This window comes from Antechinus flavipes, chromosome 3 (genome assembly GCF_016432865.1).
Source record: "Antechinus flavipes isolate AdamAnt ecotype Samford, QLD, Australia chromosome 3, AdamAnt_v2, whole genome shotgun sequence".
Lineage (NCBI taxonomy): Eukaryota > Metazoa > Chordata > Mammalia > Dasyuromorphia > Dasyuridae > Antechinus > Antechinus flavipes.
In genome coordinates, this window is record NC_067400.1 from 87,960,376 (window position 1) to 87,981,621 (window position 21,246).

The 21,246-nt window shown below is 37.4% G+C and overlaps 1 protein-coding gene across 3 annotated transcripts in view; it reads left to right on the forward strand.

Annotated features, from left to right (window-relative positions):
* Positions 1-21,246, forward strand: part of ENOX1 (ecto-NOX disulfide-thiol exchanger 1) — a 345,774-nt gene that overhangs the window by 188,220 nt on the left and 136,308 nt on the right. For all 3 annotated transcript variants that reach the window (XM_051983858.1, XM_051983857.1, XM_051983856.1), the window contains 2 exons: positions 9,416-9,522; positions 13,313-13,430. In XM_051983858.1, coding sequence (XP_051839818.1) covers positions 9,416-9,522; positions 13,313-13,430 — 225 coding nt within the window. The remainder of the gene's footprint in view (positions 1-9,415; positions 9,523-13,312; positions 13,431-21,246) is intronic.

Here is a 21,246-nt window from a genome sequence, read left to right on the forward strand (position 1 = left end):
CTAAATGGGATCACAAATAGTCAGATGTGATTGAAAAGACTAAACAGAAACATCAAAAAGTTTGCAAAGTGCCATACAGATAGTATCACAAAGAGGCAATGTGGTACAGTAGAATTTGATCTTAGCTCTTTAGGCCTCATCTATTCAATGAGAAGAAATGTAGGAAGAGCAATAAGTATTTGTGAATATCTACTTTGGTAGATATTTGGTAAGACATTGTGCTTTGTAGATAAATCATTTAATTCTCACAACAACTTTGTGATCTATTATAACCCCCATTTCCCAGCTGAGGAAACTGAGGTATACAGGAGTTGACTGAAGGCATATTTTGAGTTGGTAAATTCCAGGACCTACAAACCTAATGTATTAAGAACCCCTCTCAAATGTGATGGTCCCTTGATCTCACATTATAGCTCTTTGAAGCTAGTACTACAGGTGAATGAGAACTTATATGGGAGAATAACATTTTGAAAAAGGGATGACCATAAATGAGATCGAGTATTTCAAGATTACTAGATTGAAGGTACTAGAGCAACACAGGAAGATGTTAATCATAGAACAGTTAACCTAGAAGGGATGGTGAAAAAGTCTGGCCTACTCTCCTTCAACCCTGTCACTTATTCTGTTTCATTTTAGAAAGAAAGAAAAGGAGAAGGGGTCACTTCCCTTAAAACCACACAGTCAGTAGCAAAACTCTGTATTAACCCTTTAAGAGTCATCAGCAGACTTCCAGTGGAAAATCTGTTGGAACAACGTGGTCCCAAAATAGTCATTGAGACTCTTGGGGCATAACGTCTATGCCCTTCATTACTTGCACTAATCATATTATCCCTTTTATCTCACTTATTTGTGTCACTTCTATTAATTTTAAAATTCCTTGAAGGCATAGTTTCATTTTTTATTTTTTTTTTTTACTCCTGATGCCCAGAACAATAATCTGGACATTTTTTTAGTTGAGGGGACAGGAAGGGAGTGAAAGATAAGAGGAGAAAGAAGATAGAGATCTAGAAGGCAAATTCACTTGTGTAAAGAGCTGCACTAAGATTTTTAGGCTATATACATGTCTGTATATTCATATGGTTATGTGTCATACATATACATTAACAAAAGCATGCACAGTTATATTCTGTATATGCATGCATAATGTACATGCGAATAGTGTGTCTATGTGCACATGCATGTATATATTAATATACACATACACATTGCCTGTACATGCATGTATGCACAATGCATATATTAAGACTATGTTATGTACACATTGTTACATTGTGTATTCACATGTGCATGCAAGTATTAATATACACACACTTAGCTGTGTGTATATGCATGCATACAAAATGCACATAATATTGGGTGCAAATACATTTCTACATTGTTGCATCGTGTATTCCTGTGTGCATAAAGCATTAATATGCATATCCTTCGTTGTGTGTACGTGCATGCATACACAATGATACATGAATACTGTGTGCACGTGCATGTGTACATTGTTGCACATATGTGCTCATGTAGGTTCAAGCATTGACGTGCACATACTTAGTTGTGTGCATATGCATGCATACACAATGCACCCATAATACTGTGTACAAATACATTTATACATTGTTGCATTGTGTATTTGTGTGGGCATAAAAGCATTACTATGCACACCCTTAGTTGTGTGTATGTGCATGCATGCATGTACAATGCACACATGAATGCTGTGTGTATGCATGTATACATTGTTGCATGTGTGCCTGCAATATTAATATACACACATTTAGCTGTGTGCATGCATGTGTGCACAATGCACACATGAATACTGTTTGCATATGTGTGTTCATGTGTGCCTGCAATATTAATATATGTGCCATTGTGTATATCACACACATGTATGCATGGTGCGATACCATGTTGCACACAGCGTGCATTTGTGCACAGGCCTGTACAGGTGTGCTTTACATGCACACACTTACATGCTTGCACCTGTATGGGAAGACAACCCTCATGAAACCTCCTGCTATCCGGGCGAGCTTTGGCAGGAGCTGTGTGGGTTTCTTAGGCAACCTCCCTCTCACATTTTCCATTCTGGGCTGTTGGGAGCACGGAGCCATGTGCCGTAAAAGCCGAGTAGGGCCTTTGTTAGGGTGCTGGCCTTGGGGTACGTTCTTCCTCCTCTCCCCTCCCTGCGCCCCAGGGGGCCAAATGACCAGCCTCCTCGTGCCTGCATTATAACATAAAACACCGCCAGCAGCTTCAGAAATCTATCTGATGCTGGTCCGTGTTTGGGCCTCGGGTTTAACAAGGTTGTGATGGATACAAATGTCACAAGACTCCCCTTTTAACCCTCTGAAGATAATGTCACAGTGCGCCCCTTTCTCTCCCAAGCTGACCTTGAAATTCTTATCTATCCCTTCATAGCGCCAAGGTTGGACTATTTTAATTCCTTATTTACTGGGCTCGGTGCCAGCTGATTGGCAGGCTCTCCAAACTGCTCATAAGTTTTGTCTGAGGCTCCCTTTGCAGAGGCTCTCCCGAACGCCATGTCAAATTGTTTAGACCCCTCCTCTTGACTTTCACACACTCTTCCCCTGTCCTCTGAGAGCAGATCCACTTATTCCTTTCTTTTCATTTTAATTATTTCACAGGGGACTTTTTGTATCCCTCCCATCACTCCATCTAAATTCCTCTGCTCCTATTGCCAGCCCCCTTGTCCTCTTCTCCATCTCTCCACTAATTGGCTTCAAAACAAATCCAAATTTCCCTCCCCCCCACAAAAATTACAATCACAACAAACACTAGAAAACCTCAGGTGGATTCTAATTTAGTTCATTTGTTTCTTGTGTCTGACAAGCTCTTAAGAGCTCTTCCTAGGGAATTTGGAAATTTTTATCTCTCAAAGAAAAATCCCTTCTGAACCCTGCAGAGTTGAGTCTCTATTCTAAGCACTGATGGTATTAAAAACAAAAATGAAGGTACTTTGTTTAAAACAGGCCTCCTGCTTGTAAAGATTTAATCCAGTTCTCCCCATATTTGGAGGGCTGAATGGATTAAGGATATTATCCACTGAATGGATTAAGATATTTAGCTAATGCAGGGACCTGGAAGGTATTGGGGGGACATAAGAGAAGAGAGGACAAGTGAGGGCTCAGGTAATATGAGTTGCTGGAGGGTTGATTTTTTTTTTTTTTTTTTTGGTAAAGTTTATTCTCTTTTTCTTGCAACTGGACCTGCAGCTCCAAATTCCACTCTTCCAGGACCCTTTATTAATTTCTTCACCTGTAAAACAAAAAGCTTATATTTACATACAATAATTTAATTTAAATTAGAAATTTAAATAATAAATTATAAGTAGGTATTTAATAACAAAATATAAGTAGGTACTTAATGAAATATGAGCAGTGCTTAAAATATAAGTAGGTGCTTAATAAATATTGTTTAAATGTATAATTCATATAATAAATAATTATTAAGAACCTACTATATGCCAGGCACTATGCTAAGAACTATTCAATAGCCCATAAGGGTCCTTCTAGTTCTATTCCGTGATTCCGTATACCTTCCACAATATCTCAAACCAAGGATTGACATAGAGCGTCTACCCCACCCCCAATATGCATTCCCTGAAGAAGACATTTCATCTCTCAGCTCTAGGCATTTTCCTTGGCTGTTCCCCACATTTGGAACACTTTCCTAACTGCTAGTTTCCTTGGTTTTCTTCAGGTCCCAACTAAAATCCCATCTTCTGGGCAGCCATGGACAGCTAAATGACACAATGGATAGAACCTAAGTTCAAATTCTGCCTCAGATACTTACTAGCTATGTAACCCTAGGCGAGTCACTTATCCCTGTTTGCCTCAATTTCCCCATCTGTAAAATAAGCTGGAAAAAGAAATTTCAAACTATTCCAATGTCTTTGCCATGAAAACTTCCAAAAGGAATCACAAAAAGTCTGACAGGACTGAAAATGATTAAACAGGAAACCTTTCCTGATTCCCTTTAATTTAAGTGCCTTCCTTCTATTGATTATCTCCAATTTATCTTGACTATATCTTGTCTGCATGTTGTCTCCTTCTATTAGATATTGAATTTTTGGAGAGAGAATTCTTTTTTTGTTTTGTTGCCTTTCTTTGTGTCCCCAGAGCTCAGCCCAGTACCTAGCCCATAGTAGAGACTTGATAAATGATTACTGACTAAATCATCTAGTCATCAATAAATAATAAGTTTTTATGGACTGACAGACATATCCAGTATGTATCTGAGGCAACACTTCAACCTAAGTCTTCCTGGCTCAGGAGCAGCTCTCTAAGTCATTCCATCACTTGGGGCTAAGAAATAGAAAGAAATATAGAGCCATGTATATTTATAAATGAACCCAGGAATTAAGATTTGCTAACATGGTATTATAACTCAATTAGCTAGCCATGCCTTTATATAATTCATGAATACATATATATTTGTCTAGTAATTTTTTACTTATAATTATTTAGGCTATCGCAAGCATGTCATTAAATGATTTAGTTTTCCTTCTATTTTCCCATTTCTTGTTACTTTGCTGCTTCCCATTCACATCTACACACAAATATATATAGTTTGTGTGTATATGATATGAATACATGTTGTATATTCCACATGTACCATGTTGTATCATACACATGTATATTTATATTATACATCTATGTATTTATATATACGTCTATGAATTGTATAAATATATTCATATATATTGTGTATATTGTATATGTATGTATGTATAATGGAAAGAATGCTGACTTTGGAGTCAGAGAATCTGGTCCCTAATGCCTATGGTGCTTGCTGCCTGTGTAACCTCAGACAAATCATTTAATCTCCCACAATTAGCATGAATTCCCTCACAAAAAGTTGGTCCAGACGGCCTCTGAGATCCTTTCTCACCCCAGATTTATGATCAGATGATGGATGGATGGATGGATGCATGACATCCATTAAAGTTTGACCTCTGGTGCTTCATGATGGAATAGAGATGACCGTAGGTTCTTAAAGACAATGCCAGTGGAATCTCAGCTATGGGAGATCCCATCAAAAGGGGAAATGTTTTCAGTACATATCAGTGATAGAGTAGATGTGTGCTGTGTGAAGACCAGTTCTGCTTATCTCACAGGTGATGAAGTCTTTTCATTTTAACAACTTATGAAACTATCTACTTAGTAAGAGAAGGGGCTACTTGCTGGCTATAATAGTTTATTATTTATAGTTTATTATTATTTATAGCTTATTAAGATAGCCATTAAAATTAGAATTATAATAACAAAACTATTATAACACTTATATAACTCCTGAAATGTTCCAGGTACTATGCTAAGCCCTTTACAGACAATTTCATCATTAGATCCTCACATTAGAGAATAGTTGAGGAAACTGATTGAAACTGATTTTAAATGACTTGCCCAGAGCTTATAAATAGATTTTAACTCAAGTCTTTCTGATTGCAGGTCTATTGATCTATCCATTGAACCAAAAGAAATATAAGTATAAATAAGTATACATACTTATATATAATCTATGTAAATATGTATACACATCTATATATAAATTTATATTCTGACCTTTATTTCACTCACTTCAAGCATGGAATCTATAGCATTCTTTCCTGAGGGTAGACTCTGAGGAATTCTCAAAGCTCTGATATACAATTCCAATACAGAAATTGTCAATGGACTCGATAGAATTCTCCACCTTTTCCCAGCCCATTTATAGTGGTAGATGTATTTTGGTCAAGCCTGACACTTTGGGATGTTACCACATTTGAAAGTCTACTGGAACATGAGTATCCACCAAGTTTTGCTTTGCTATTGAAATTACAATTAAACTACACTCATCTAAAAGATTCTACAGAGAACATTTTGTTGTGCAGAAAGAATTCTTGAATTTTAGCAGTAATTTTTTCCAGTTATAGAATCCAGCCATTCACACTGGATCTGTTTAACCTCTCTGAGCAGTTAAATTTGTATTTTGCAGGCATTTCAAACAAAGCTTAAACATCTGGGAATAGCTGTTTATGAGCCCCAAATCAGAGGCCATTGTTATCAGCCAGAGCCCCACCCTCATTCCACAGAACTCCATGAGAAGAATATGACATTTTTGTGAAAGGACTTAATAATTTGGACAGCTCGCGTTTATCCATTTGGTTAGCTAATTATATCCATCCCTGTATTACTAGGAATTAAAATACAAAGATATTTAACCTTAACACTAAGATAGAAAACTTAGGGTAAAATTCTACCTTTCTCAGACATAAAACTCAACAGCTTAATTTATTTTCTCTGGGACTCAGTTTCCTCATCTGTAAAATCAGTCATTTAGTCAGTATTTATTAAACACCTCCTATCAGCAAGTTGTTGTTCAGTTCTGCAGTCTGCACCTATACTGTCCATGAGGTTTTCTTAGCAAAGACACTGGAGTGGTTTGCCATTTTCTCCTCCAGCTCATTTTACAAATGAGTAAACTGAGGCAAACAGGGTCATGTCTTGCCAACAATCAGTAAATATCTGAAGTCACATTTGGACTGGGAGCGTCTTGACTCCAGACCTCGCACTCTGACCATAATAGGACTGACTGACCAGCAGGGCTCTTGGAAGCAGCTGCAGCTTTCTTGACCTCAAAACTCCATTGTCCTTCCTTCCTTTCCCTTTCTGTTACCCCTCTCCTCCATAAAATGGTGGGGGAACCCGAGGTGGTTAAGTGTATGTGTTTTTTTTAAATCCTATAGCCTTTATCTTTTGAAAACTCAAGCCAGCTTGATAAGGGTTTCCCTAGATAGTCTTGAGTTTTCTTGGCAAGAGGGGGCCTTACTCTGTCTGCTTCCTAAGCTGACCAGCATGCACCAACACACAGAGGAGATGGGCTGTCATACAGCTTCTTCAGGGCCCAACCAGTGCTGAGTCTATGTTTTTTAGACCTTTCGCATGGCTGTGTTGACAGGACATTATTCCTTTACACTATGTAGTTATCCCTCCCTAAATCATAAACATCTGTGCTATTGAAAACCTAGGACCAGTTACTTCTTAAAAATCACATTTAACATCTGTCTGCAAAGCAAAGCTAGGAATTCCATGAAACTTTGTCGCATCTAAACTTTGTGTATCCTCCAGCTCACAGCTCTGTATCCCACAGGTGCCAAATAAATGTCTCTTGAACAGAATAGGGTTTTTGGAGCTAGAGAGTAGTTTAGATCATCTGGTTTTATAAAATGAGACAAAATGAGACCAAGATAAATCACGTGAAGTGATTTTCCAGTAGCCTAACCAAGACTCAAACTCAGTTCTCCTAATTAGAACTCTTTCCGCCACCCCTTTAGACTGTGAGCTCCTTGAGGATATAATTTGGTTTTGTTTGTTTGATGATGTTGTTATTATTGTTATTTGCCTTTTTGTGTATCTCCAAAGCTTAACTTAGCGCCTGGCACACAGCTGGTATTTGTTGACTGACCGACTCACGTACCAAATACTATGTTCCTTAGCAGCATGTTTATTTTCCATGTTAATTTTTACATGCAAGTTTTACTTGGGCATTTTAAGTGTAAACGTGGCCAAAATATACCACTCAGGAAGGTCTTGGAGGGCCCAAATGACTCGAGACAGAATTAGAATTGTATATAAATCACTAGTTCTGCCTTCCACAAGGCATTTCCCTTCCTACCTATCTGTAAAATTCTGTTTCCTTCTAGGTGAGAGTAGCTTTCATAGATTATAGTAGACTGCACTTAAAGCAGTCTGCTGTGACTGCCCAGCATCTATACCTGCAGCCAGGTGTAGTGAGAGGGAGAAGGCAAAGATAAGGCCATGTCTAGCATCGCAGGGGTCCAAAAGGAAACATAGACCTGAATTGATGACAAGTCCCATTAAAATTGAGTTAAATAAACACATCACTTAACATGATAAGATTTGATAAATGAGAGGATTGGAAGTTGAGATTCTTTTTCATAGAGGCAAAAAAAAGAAAAAAAGAAAAAAAACAGTAAATATAAAAGCTTCTATGAGAACAATCCCAGTATTCTGAAATATTGGTTGGATGAAGAACTGTGTTGTATGAATGAAGGTATCCTCTCCCCCATTTTCCATCTCATTCTATGTAATGTTTATTTGAACACTTTGATGCTTGCTTGCCCTCTCTCTCTCTCTCTTTTTCTAATTTATGGAACTTTGTTGTGAAATAATAATCCCCTCCTTTGGGGATTATTGTATCATTAAAGGCATTCCTGGCACATGACATTTTGCTAGAATGTCAGAAAACTTGTTAATATCTTGTCTTTTTACAGATGTATTCTTTTACTTGTTTTTTGAATAGAGCCTTTGAAATTACCTAATAAAGATTTATGGCAGGTTTTAGCTTCACTAGAAAGATGTCTTCACAATTAATCATTTAAAAAGTTCAGATGTGTACCTCAATTCAAGGACCACATGAATCCCCTTAATTTTTAATTCAAACGGTTCATTTTGTGTCCTTTAATTCTTAAAACAAAACAAAACAAAACTCCCTAGTTTCCCTTTGCTGATAAAAACAATGGTTTTTAAAACGTGCATTTTTGGCTGGCCATATCCAGTGTCTGTTAACTACACTATCCAAAAAAAGGATATTTATCTTTCCAGCAGCACCATGCCTGGAAGCCACATAGGTGCTAAATGAAGTCAAGGAGACAAAGTTAGGAGTTAAAGTGGTTGGGGAGCCAGAGGGAGGGGAGCTTTATGAAAGTGATAATGGAATAATTGCCAATGGTATATGCCCTGATGAACTATGGAGGGCTCAGAAGGTATGTAAATGAACCCTGCATGCTGATGCAATGACTTGGGTGAGCCAGCTGGGGAACTGTCTTGCCTTGAAGAAGAGGTATTGGCTCTAATTTTTTAATAGGATCTGTGGGTGGGGAGCATCGGGGCACACCCCAATGGAGTATCAGTGGGGAGCTGGGAAGTAAAAATGGAAGCTGCGAATGAGAGAAGAGGAGCTTAAAAACTCACTGGCCAAACAAAACCCTCCTAAGCTACGGCCCATTGGCCACCGAGGAATTAAAAAATGTCTGCGCTCTCATTCAGCAGCTCTTCTCCGTTTTCCAGCTCCCACCCTAGACATTACGAGTCTTGTTGTGAAGACAGATGAATGACTAGATGAGGCGTCCGCTTCTTAAAATGCTAGCTAACGGTGTTTATTAAGAGTTGCCCCTGAGGTATTCAGGTCACATTAAAAATTGGTGTAGACTTAAAGTTATGGAGACAGACTTGAAGGGAGACATCCCCAACATTGATAAAATGTAAGTACAAAAGGCATGTGATTGGATGGCTATTGATGATGTCTCAATAAGGACATCATCCATAGACTCCTAGTGTCTTTGCTTTGCTTCACTATAGTGATCACAACATAAATTACTTGTCTTGTTTGACTTCCTTGTTCACCAAAGTTGAGCAGATTGTGGCCGTTTTCAACGCTTCTGCCAGACAAAAAGCTTGGGACCATTTCTCGAAAGCTCAGCGCAAGAACATAGACATTTGGCGAAAGCATTCTGAGGTTGGTGATTTTATTATTATGTTTTAACCACCATCATACAGCTGGATTGGCCCAGAATAGTGTGGCTGCAGTTAGTCTGTGGCCTTCTGCATCTACCCCTTGCTAGTTCCAGCGGGCAAGGCAATCCACTCATCACTGTGCAATCTCATTATTTGCTCCAAAGCCAGCAAAAGATTTGTTCCATATCCAGAAAAGCAGCTGAATTAACACTTGGAGAACAGAGTGATTTTCTTCTATGAAAGAGAAATATTATTATAGCTTTTGATCTTTCTACTGGTAACTAGTTTGGAAATCAAGCAAGAACCTCTGTTCACCAAAGTATTTGAAATTAAGATGTTTTTCTTCTATGAAAGAGAAATTATATTATAGCTTTTGATCTTTCTGCTAGTAACTGATTTGGAAATCAAGCAAGAACCTCTGTTCACCAAAGTATTTGAAATTGATATAAGTTTTCATATTTGCATCTTTTTTGTATGTGGAGGTTTTTTTGTTTGTTTGTTGGGAATGTTTAGTCATTTTAAGTGCTATCTCTAGTGATGGGAGTTTGTGGTTTTCTCAGAGCCCAAAGTTGGTGAGTACTTCTTTCCATCTATGTCTTTTTATTTATTAGTCGCACTTCTCTCTGGAAGAAATCCAAAGGGACTGATCAGGCTAAAAGAATAACCCCTCGTTCACCCTTTACATTAGCACTTGTGTGCTTGTGTGAGCATTTTAAAAACCAGGGGAATGAAACAATAGCTCTGAGACTCCACTTCTATCACCTGGGAAGCAGCACTGTGTGTTTCTGGTCATTGGTTTTCCAGTTTCCATGTTTAATTCAGCCATGTAGTAGTGTACGCTATGAGCCTGTACTTTAAAAAAAAAAAAAAAGTAAGTACACTGTTCGTCTTTGTTTCTTTCTTTTATCTTAACAAGAAAAAAAATCATCCAGATGCTTCTCCATTCCTAGCACAGCATGTTAATATTACGGTTCTCAAAATGATTTTTCCCCGTTTCAAAATCAAAACTTTTAGAAGGTAAGGTGTACTTATTTAATGGTTTTGGAGCACATTTTTTTTTACAGTGCAGTTTGAGAAACAACAGAGGGCTATGATATAAATTATTTGGGTAGCATTTTAAGTGCCCATTAACTAATGCTAAATTACAGTTGAATACCAATGGCACTAGATGTAACATCCACATGAATACCAAATGAATTCTTTATTATCACTGTTATTATGGGGAATACCAAATGACTTCACCATAATGGGACACTTAAAATGCTACTGCAATTTATTGTTAAGGACATTTTTTTTTTTTTTTTACTTTGTTCACAAATACTATAAAGGGTGGTGGCTGATAAAATTGTGTTCCTCTAGATTGGATTATGGAGATCATGAAAATGAGGTTTCCTCTTTGATCTTCCAGAAACTATAGAGAAGTATAGAGATTCTCTGGAATGGGTATCTTGAATCCAAACATCATATACTGCTTTTCAGGAGGAACCAAGTAGCCACGTGTGGTAAATATAAACAGATGCAGGATTATGAAAGACAAAATAGAAATCCATAAAAAATATTCTTTGAACTTGAAAGTAACTAGATTATTTCCCTTCTTCTAGAAACAGAACAAGATTTTTTTTTTTTTTTAGTGGAAGAAAAAAGCAAGAAGGTGCTGAATGACCCCCTTTTTCAACTCCTATTATTAGCCTGAGAATGTCAGTTAGAAACATGTTGTCTTACGTCTTTTTGACTTGATTGTTCCCTGTGTACTGATTTAAGTGCACTTTTTCTTTCTTCCTCTCCTTTTATGCCCCCTTCAAACCCCAGTCCCCAACAAAATCCTGATGGTTCCAGAAGGAAGGGTACAAAGACTTCTGGCTGTTTTAGGAAAGTGATGCATTTCTGCCCCTTTAAAGAAAGGCAGAAAAATAGATATTGTCTGCCTATTGAACACTCTTCAGCCCTGAAGCATACCAATGTCCCCTCTTTTAAAGGGCCCTTGTGATATCCCAACCTGTCCCACCCACTCCCATTTGCTGTACATTATGAAACAGAATTAGAAATTACCTTTGATTTTTTTTTTCCCTGCGTGCCATTTAATTGATTAAATACCAGTTTGCAACTTACATTGTGGATAATTTCTCAGTTGCATACAAGCTTGATAATTGGCTTGATTTTTCAGCCTCCCCATGTACAGCATCTGTTAATTATCTGCAACACCTTTACAGACTTATTAGAATGTACTAGTGATTTACTGCTGAACCAGAGGCACCCTGTGGAAACACCCTCAGGTTCTGGGTTTGGTTTTTTTTTTCATTTCTTCCCCCTTCTCTGCCTCCCACAGCAACAGCTACTGTATGACTCTTTATCATTAATTGCAGGGAATAAACAACTGGCTATTTGTGCCCCATTTATTCTTTCCACCTGACTTTTCCTATTTCAAATATTTTCAGGCCATCTCTTTGGGAACTGAGCCCTTTGTCAATAGAAAAACTAGCCGTCTACCACTTACAAAGACTCATGCTAATCATAGTGTGACATTTGTTCAACATCTAGCAACAGGATTTAGGACAAAATAGGCCTTTCTCTGTCTCCTTGAATGATACATTTCAAAAGGAAGTAATTTCAAATAGGAAGGATTCAGAAAAACATGGGAAGATTTACATAAAGTTAGGGAGAGAGAGAAATAGTATATAAAACTGCTCAAATATAATGGTCCATGATTGCCTGCCATATGATCAGAATGAAAGAATAGGTTCCCTCCTTTCTTGTTAATAATTAATAAGGTGTTTTTAAGAATGGACTTTTGAGGAAAGTTTTGGTGTTTGTTCAGTGGTATCTTTTGTCTCAAAACAAAGGGTATCAATATATTTTTTTAAATTAATGAAGGAGGAAAAATGAGGAAAAGAATGAGGTAGACAAAGTGAGATTAAGAGCTTCTATTGCAAGCAGATTTAAACACACACACACACACACACACACACACACACACAGTGAAACTGGGCAGAAGGGAAAGAAAAAAGAAGATATTACCTGTCCTTCAGTCTCTCCTTGAAAGAAAACAAAGAATAGAGCTTTATTCAGGCCCTAAAGAGATATTCAATCTTATGAAATCGTCTTGCCTTTCCAATACGCCCTTTCCTCTTTTTTTGGATAGTGGATATTTCAAGAGAATATACTTAATTCTAAACACTTCCTTAAAACCAAATTAATGAATTGCCAAAATTTTAAGGAATCTTCTATGGGTCCAGGACAGAGATAGTAGAATGAGAGAACATCAGAGCAACCTAATGGCCATGTTTTAAATGAGTTCTGGACTCTGTTTTTAATCAGTTCTAGTGCTCAAATGTTATAATGGATCGTTAATGAATTCTGACACTATTTAGTGAACTATAAAAACTTGTGAGATTGGTATGATCTTCTTTCTTCATGTGGAAATTGGGCACAGGAAGATAAAATAGGGAATAAATTCAAGGAAAAAAACATCACAATGATTTAAGGTAGTATTTCTGTTTAACAACCATTAATATATTATCCTGAAAAGTCAGCAGCAATAATCACTAAAAAAGGACATAAATGTCCTCTTTTTCATATCTCCACATTTAACATCCTGATGGCCTCAGTGAAAGAAAGCTTCATTCTAGATGAAGAGTTGAAAAGGACGTAGGAGGAGGCAGTTGCTGTTTCCATACAGACTTAGATATGTTAAGACAAGCAGGAAACAGCAAAGGGACAGTTGAGAAGATGGGTGTTGTTTCAGTTTCTTTCATTCTAAAAAACTGTTCTTTTTTTTTGTTGTTTGTTTCTAGGAGCTCCGGAATGCTCACAGTGAACAGCTCATGGGGATCCGTCGTGAGGAGGAGATGGAAATGTCCGATGATGAGAGTACTGACACCCCTAACAAAAAAATGAGAGTAGATGAATCAGGTAATGCTGACATGTTGCAATGGGAGATGGCACAGGGAGTGTTCTGAATCTTAGATGGATGAGAAGTCACAGAAAGTGGTCATAGAACACCAGGCAAGAGCTTCTGTTGGAAGGATACTTAAATTTTATCTGTCAGGAGTCTTGCCTTTTGTCTGCTGTACTTTAGGCTCTTTAGAAGGAACATATTGATTTGAAAGCTCCATATTCTCCTCCCTTTTCCCCTCTCTCTTACACACTCACTCTCTCTCTCTCTCTCTCTCTCTCTTCTCTCTCTCTCTCTCTTTCTCTCTCTCTCTCTCTTTTCTTACCCCCCTTTCCTTTTTCTTCTTCCCTTTCTCTTTCTCTACCTAATATCTGAAACCATGATAGCTTTTTTTTTCTTCAGTAGGATTGTTCTCTTTTTGCAAAATTATTCTCCATGAAATGGCAATTACAGATTTCACTGAAAGATAGATAGATTTTATTCTCATTTAAGAGATTTTTCTACTGTGGCATTTTTTTAAACCACCAAAGAAATAGTTAAGCCTCTGTTCTAACTCCCTTAGAATTTAAACAGTTTCATACAGAACTACCTGTTAAGCTCAGACAAAAAGTTCTGGATTCAAAATTAGAGGAACTGGGTTCAAATCCCATTTCAGCTACTTACTAGCTATGTGACCTTGGACAAGGAATATCTTCCCTCTGGGTTTCAGTTTCCCCATTTGTATAATTAAGAGGTTGGACTGAATCTTCCAGGTCTAAATTTATAATCCTAATAATCCGTTTCATGTATCCTTCTAATTTGTAGTCAAAGGATTGACTTTCTGTAAATCAAGCAAGAAGCTTAAGTCCATTTCTTGAGTTTAATGAAGAAGCTTAGATAGAGACATAATTGAGTCAGAAATTTTAGATACATATTCTGCCTAATCTAAGATGCTGGCTTGAAAGCCACCCTGTTTTTCTTTTTCGAGGTAGGAAAATATAAAATCAGATATAATAAGAGAGCTGCTTACTAAAACAGAAAGGAGGCCCTTTAGAAGGGCTCCCAGATAGAGAAGAAATGGGACGCTATGCAGTTGTGGAAAGTGAAAACTTAAAGGGAAAGAGTCTGTTTGACCTCACTATTTCCGAGATAACACCATAAAGACCTGCCTTGAATTCGGTAACTAAAAGATTATAAAGGAGCCAGAGAGAGCAGGACAGTGATGTATGACTAAAAATAGGTTGTTAGCTGCCATAAACAAAAGGATTCCGGGAAGTGGGTCAGCCCGGTTAATAGCTTGCCCCATAAAGCATCGAGGTTCGCCAAGGCCGAATAGAGAATGCCAGGGCCTCTGATATCGATCAGAAGGAGAGCTTCTGGTGCAAACATATCCAGGAAGGATTTTAATTTCTTTTGATGATTCCCTTTCATCTTTAAATTAAATTCATTAAATACTTTCAGGCACTTAGGCTTAGGGTGTGTATCACAGAAGCACTTTCTGATGCCATGTTTTCTCCATCTGGTAAAGTAATTTTTTTTTAAACTATATCAATGTTTCTTTCTCTCTTATTTTGAATTTGGTATTATATTTTGGGTGGATGGTCATTTTAAAATTTATTATAGGTTTGAGGTTGTTTGCCTCCTCCCAGGAAAATCATCATCTTCATGGCTCAGTCATTCTAACTGCTAGATACCATATTTAAAAACTCTAGAGAAAAGTTGAAAGAACATTGGTTGGAAGCTGAAGGACTTAGTTTGAGAATGAATTCTTTTGTAATATTTGTCACCTTACACATCCATGTCATATACCCTGATTTCCAACTGCTCTTCAATTGTGAGATTGTTAGCAAAAAACCTCATCTCTCTGGACAATACTTTCTTTACCTAATTCTTCTAGTGTGTCTCATTGGTTTAGTTGTCTAATCCAAGCAATGTTTTGGGGTTGGAATACTTGTAAGTCCCCTTCCAGATGTGATTACCAAATTCTTCTAGTCTCTCTCATTGGTTTAGCTCTAGATGTCTAATCCAAACAATGTTTTGGGTTTGGAATACTTGTAAGTCCCCTTCCAGATGTGATTACCAAATTCTTCTAGTCTCTCTCATTGGTTTAGCTCTAGATGTCTAATCCAAACAATGTTTTGGGGTTGGAATACTTGTAAGCCCCCTTTCAGCTTGAATACCTTCATTGCTCTCAGTTCTGTAAGAGTTTCTTCAACTTGATGTGGTAAATTCTCCCCCCACCCTCCACCCCAGTGAACGTTAGATTAATGTGCTTATATACATAAGTCAAAGTAAAATAAAGTTACATTTCTTAACCTAACTCTTTATAGGGGTAAGCCTAGAAGGAATTGAATATAGCAGGAGTTCTCATTTGAACATGTAAGGTTTTTTTGGTGACATTTCTCTTAAGCAGCATGTCAATTTTCCAGGTAAGAAATGTGTCTAATTTTGCAGCCTGCCTAGGACACGATTAGAATAACAACAACTCTGAACAGCTTAGTCCCCGCTTCTGGAAAATATCACTGAGCATGGTATTGATGCCCAACAGATGTTACCTAGTAATCCAGATCCAGATCCCATTTCCTTTATTCAAGGCAAAGTAGATCCTCCTGAGGCCTTATCTTTTAATCCAATCCACTCAGTTCTTCTTGTCTCTTAAGTATCTCAGAAGCATAAACACAGATCCAAAGGACATTCTGAATGTAACTAGGGAGTTTCCCCATAAATCTGAAAAACCAAGCAAGAGTTCTTTTTTATTCTTAATTCATCTGCCAAGAACACGAAGGAGAATATAGATTTTTGAATGTTCTCTATGTGTCCAATTCTTCTATCAACAAATACTAAAAAAGAGAGGTATAACTATGGCCCACATAAAAGACTATTATCTGATGTGTATTTCTTATATACCAACAGATGAAATAAACTGAGAAAGTCAATATAATAGTTTAGAAGGAAAAACATGGCTCATGGCTAATTAGAATAGACTCTTATACTGATCTACCTATTGATGAAGCAATGTATTTTGAATTGTTATAAGCTTTCTGTAGCTCAGTTTACCCATTTCTAAAATGGGCATTAAAATATTTCCCTATTCTCATTTCATAATAATATTGTGGGTATAAGATAGCTTACATACATAAAGACTTTGCTATGCAGAATTTTAAAGGATTTGATAGCTTAAAGTCACTACTTTCCCTGGTTCTCCTCTTATACTGCAGTTCAATTTATGCCCTGCTGTCATTCCCTATAATACCTTGTCCAGTGACTCAGGAAGACAGGCTTCCAGGCCTAAAGCTGCTTTGTCATTTTTAGCTTTACGTGCTCTGGGGCACAGGCTGACACGAATTCCCGCCTGGTCTTTTGACCAGGTAGCACAGAAATACTTGATAACTAGTGTGTGCAGCAAGGAACCAAAGGCTCATTGCCTAAGGGGTACACATTCCCAGTGGTACCTCATTAAGCAATCTATCACTCATTTTAGATACAGGATTTACATCTGTCACTCATAAAGTGGCTGCCTTCTCCAAGTGAGCTGTTGTCTTTCAGTGATGTTCGGAAATATCAAATCCCCCAATCCATGTGAAACCTTATGCCTATGAAACATTACCTGCCCCTTACTTCCAGTTGATTCCTACCCCAGGAATTCCATGGAGTCAGTCAGGTATTAATAGATCTATTCTTAGAGAGCCAAGAGGGATGTTGTTAGTAGAGTCAGCTCAAGCTGAAGAAGGAACTCATGAGGTGAGCGTCTCACCATAGAGAGATACTATTTTGGATTCCATTGTCTTTGACTAGAAGGTGTTCTGTTTATTAATCTCTCCATCTTAGGGATAAACCTTTATTTAAACTTGCTTCTATGTGTTTTACTTGAGTCTTTTGACCGTTGAAGAATAAAGGGATGGCAGGACATTTCTGATTTTTGAATAATGCCCTTCTTCTACACCATTAATCTTGAATGAGATCTGTAAACCCCAACTCATCACATTTGAAAATGTGTATTTAGTTTGTGTGTGTGTTTTTTTTTTTTTTTTTTTGGCATAGATCACTGATTTCATTAAATAAAAGATCTTTGCCTTTTTTTCTAAGTATAGAACTTAGCACAGTGCCTGACACATAGTAAGTACTTAATAAATAGTTTTGATTGATAGAAAGCTGCTTAGGGCACTGAGGACTATTTGTCCAGGGTCATATAGCTAATACCATTCAGTTGTAGGAATTAAACCCAGAACTAACTAACTATAGGTTCAGCTCTTTATCCCCATACCACTGGAGGTACTTCTTGAGGCACATGGTAGTTATTTACAAATTAAATATTTAACAAAATCATTCCCAATTACAGTATCAGTGAGACCTTACATTTGGCTCACACTTTTGATATATTCTGATACACTTATAGTTCTTTAACTCACCTACTGACCTTATGTATTTTGTTTTAAAGGGAGAAAGGAGATGAAAGAAAGGGGAGGGCAGGGGGAGAGGGAGGGAAAGAGGGAAAAAAAGAGAGAGAAATGTGTTTATCATACCATTTGGAGCTTGACAGGGAAATGGAGGTGACTGAAGTAAGACTGAATTGATAAAAAAAAAAAAAAGTTGGAAACCAGCTTGGTTAATAAATTTAAAGCTCTAAGTGTATTTATTGAAGCATCCATTCAAGAAGATAGTATCAGAGGCATGGGATAGAGGGAGGAACTTTTACAAAATTGAAATTTATAGTTGCTTTGTCTGAAATAAGTCAAAGCCCAGAAGACAGGGTCTTAAATATCCATTCTTGAATTAAAGTTGCATTCTGCTTTTCATAAGATGCTATATATAATAGGATACAGCTTACACACACACACACACACACACACACACACACACACACACACACACTCTCTCTCTCTCTCCTTAAAATCTGATACCCACAAAATGCCATAGACTTACATAATCCTTAAAAAAAAAAAAAACTTTCATTTAATCCTCAACTTATAATATTATATCTCTCCTCCCTTTCTTATCTTAGTTCAAGAAAAAGTTTTCATTCATTATCTCAACTTTTTCTTTTGTTTATTCTTCAACTTGTTCTAATCTGGATAATTAACCTCACCACTCATTTGAAACTACTGTCTCCAAATTTCACCATCATCTCTTAGCTGCTAAATCAGTTGACATTTTTTCAGTTTTTATCTCTCTTGACTTCTCTAAAGCCTTTGATACTGCTGTCCATTCAGATTTTTTCTCTCCTCTTTGAGTTTTTGAATCACTTCTTTCTCTCTTTCTATGTGTCTGGCTGAATATTTGGAATATCTTTTGCTAGATGATTAATATTATAGCCTACATTCTAACCATCAGGATTCTATCCATCAAGATACATGTATATGTATGTATACACATACACACAAACACATACCCTTTCCCCATGATCTCATTATTTGTCATGGATTCAAGGATACACAGAAAACTCCCAGATTTATATGTCCAACTCTTATGTATCTTTGGAGCCCCGACCTTGCATTGCCAGATGTCTATTACACATTTCTAACTATATGTCTAACATGGCCAAACTTTCCCCCAGCAAAACCCATCCCTATTCTGAAATTCCACATGTTTGAATGCCAATTTTCTTATTTGCTGAGGTTTGCAACCTCAGAATAATCCTTGACTCTTCACTTTCCTTTACCCACTTTGTCTAATCAATTGTTTCTAGGTAGAATTCATTGATTCTACCACCGCATCTCATTTAGATCTATTAACTTTCCTCCAAGACTGTAACTATCTCATTCACATCTAGCTTGGATTATTTCATCAGGCTTTTAATCCTATGGTTGTCCTTTAGTTGTTTCAGTCTTGACCAACTCTTCAGGACCCCGTTTGGGGTTTTCTTGGGAAAGATACTGGAGGGGTTTGCTATTTGCTTCTCCAGGCTTCCTGATAGTCTTCTCTGTGCGCCATTTTCTACACAGTTGTCAGGTTGGTATTTCTAAAGCACAGGCCTGAAAATGCTATTCCTCTTCTTAAGAAGCTCCAATGATTTCTTTTTGCCTCAAGGACATAATACAAATTCCTCATTTTGATATGTAAAGTCTTTCACAGTCTGTTGCTAGCATATATTCTGGTTTTATTGAACCCTACTCTCCCTCACAAACTCAGAATTCCACCCAAAATTGGCCCAGTTGTTATTCTGCATATATCTTATAGTCTCCTTTTCTCTCTTCTGACACTGCCATTATTCTAGTTTAGGCCCTTAGCATCCCATCATCTCATCACCTCAAGTAATGACCTGGTTGGTTTCCCTATGAGTTTCTCCCCTTTCTGGTCTGTCCTCCACTCAGCTGACAAATCAGTTCTCCTCAAGCATAGATCTGACCATGTCACTCCATCCTTCCTGCACAATAAATTCTAATCACTCCCTATGCCCTCCAGGATCAGATATAATGACTTGACATTCATAACCCTTCACAACCTGGCTGCCTTCTACCATTCCAGTCTCTGACACATGCTCTGAAATCGCGTGACCGTGGTCTCCTTGCCATTTCTTACACAAGACCCTCCAACTCCCAACTAAAGACATTTTCTCTGGCAGTCGCCCATGCCTAGAAAGCTAGCCTTCCTCCTCTTTACCTCCTGGCCACGGTTTCATTTAAGTCCCAACTAAAACCTGTATAATATAGGAAGTTTCTTATGACTCCCCTTAATGTGAGGGACTTTGTTTTATTATCTCTTAATTTATCCTTCATATATCTAGTCTGTACATGGTTGTTTTCATGTTCTTTCTTTTACACTGTCTTTTGCCCTTTCCTTTTATGATCCATGCTTAACACAGTGTCTCTATACAGTGAGTACTTAATAAGTGCTTAATGATTAATCGCATACACAAAATTCCTTCTTTCTCCATACCTTTGCATAGGTTTTACCTTACTCTCAGGGTATTTTCCTAGATTGTTTTTATCTCTTTAAATCTAGAGCTGATTTCAAAGCTAAAGTGTCACAACTTCTGCAGGTAGGATTCCCTGATTACCCTGATATCACTCCTCCAAAGTGCTTTCTATTTATTTTGTATTTAATTATCTAGATACTTTTTAGTTCTCCTTAATAGAATGTAAGCTTCTAGAGGGGATTGTTTTTACATCCCTAGTGCCTAATACAATGCCTGATATATGGCAGGTGCTTTTAATGTATGTTTGTTGAATAAATGAATGTAATTACTCTGCTCTGTATGAAACATCTCTTTCTTGGGGCCATTCAGTTTCTGATAAAATAGTGCAATCCCTAAAGAGATAATAACCTTGAACAAATATGTTTGGAGTGAAAAAGTTTAAGTTCCACATAGAGGAAGAAAAAATGCCTTAAAACAAGCATGACTGATCCTTCAAATTAAATTAGAATTTTTATGTATGAAAGATTCAGTATCATATTGTAACTAAGTCTTGATATGTCACTTGTATCATTGTCAATAGCAACATCAATAACAAATCTATGGGCTGTGCACTGTACTCGGTGCTGGGCTAAATGGTTCTGTGATTTGTAATAATCCAGATTTACACAGTACCTTAAAGATTGTGAGAGTCATGTAAGATAGAGAATGGAAAGCCAATCTTGAAGGCAGGAAGACCTGGTTCTCAGCCCATCTCAAAATAAATCTTGACTGTGGAACCCCAGGCAATAGCTGCCAGGGTTCTGATTGACTCGCTAAAACGATAAATTGCCAAGAAAGTGCTGGTATGCAGCAGGATGAATACAGAGAGGTTTGGAGAGACCTACATGGACTGATGCTAAGTGAGATGAGCAGAACCAGGAGATCATTATACACTTCGACAACGATATTGTATGAGGATGTATTCTGATGGAAGTGGATTTCTCTGACAAAGAGACTTA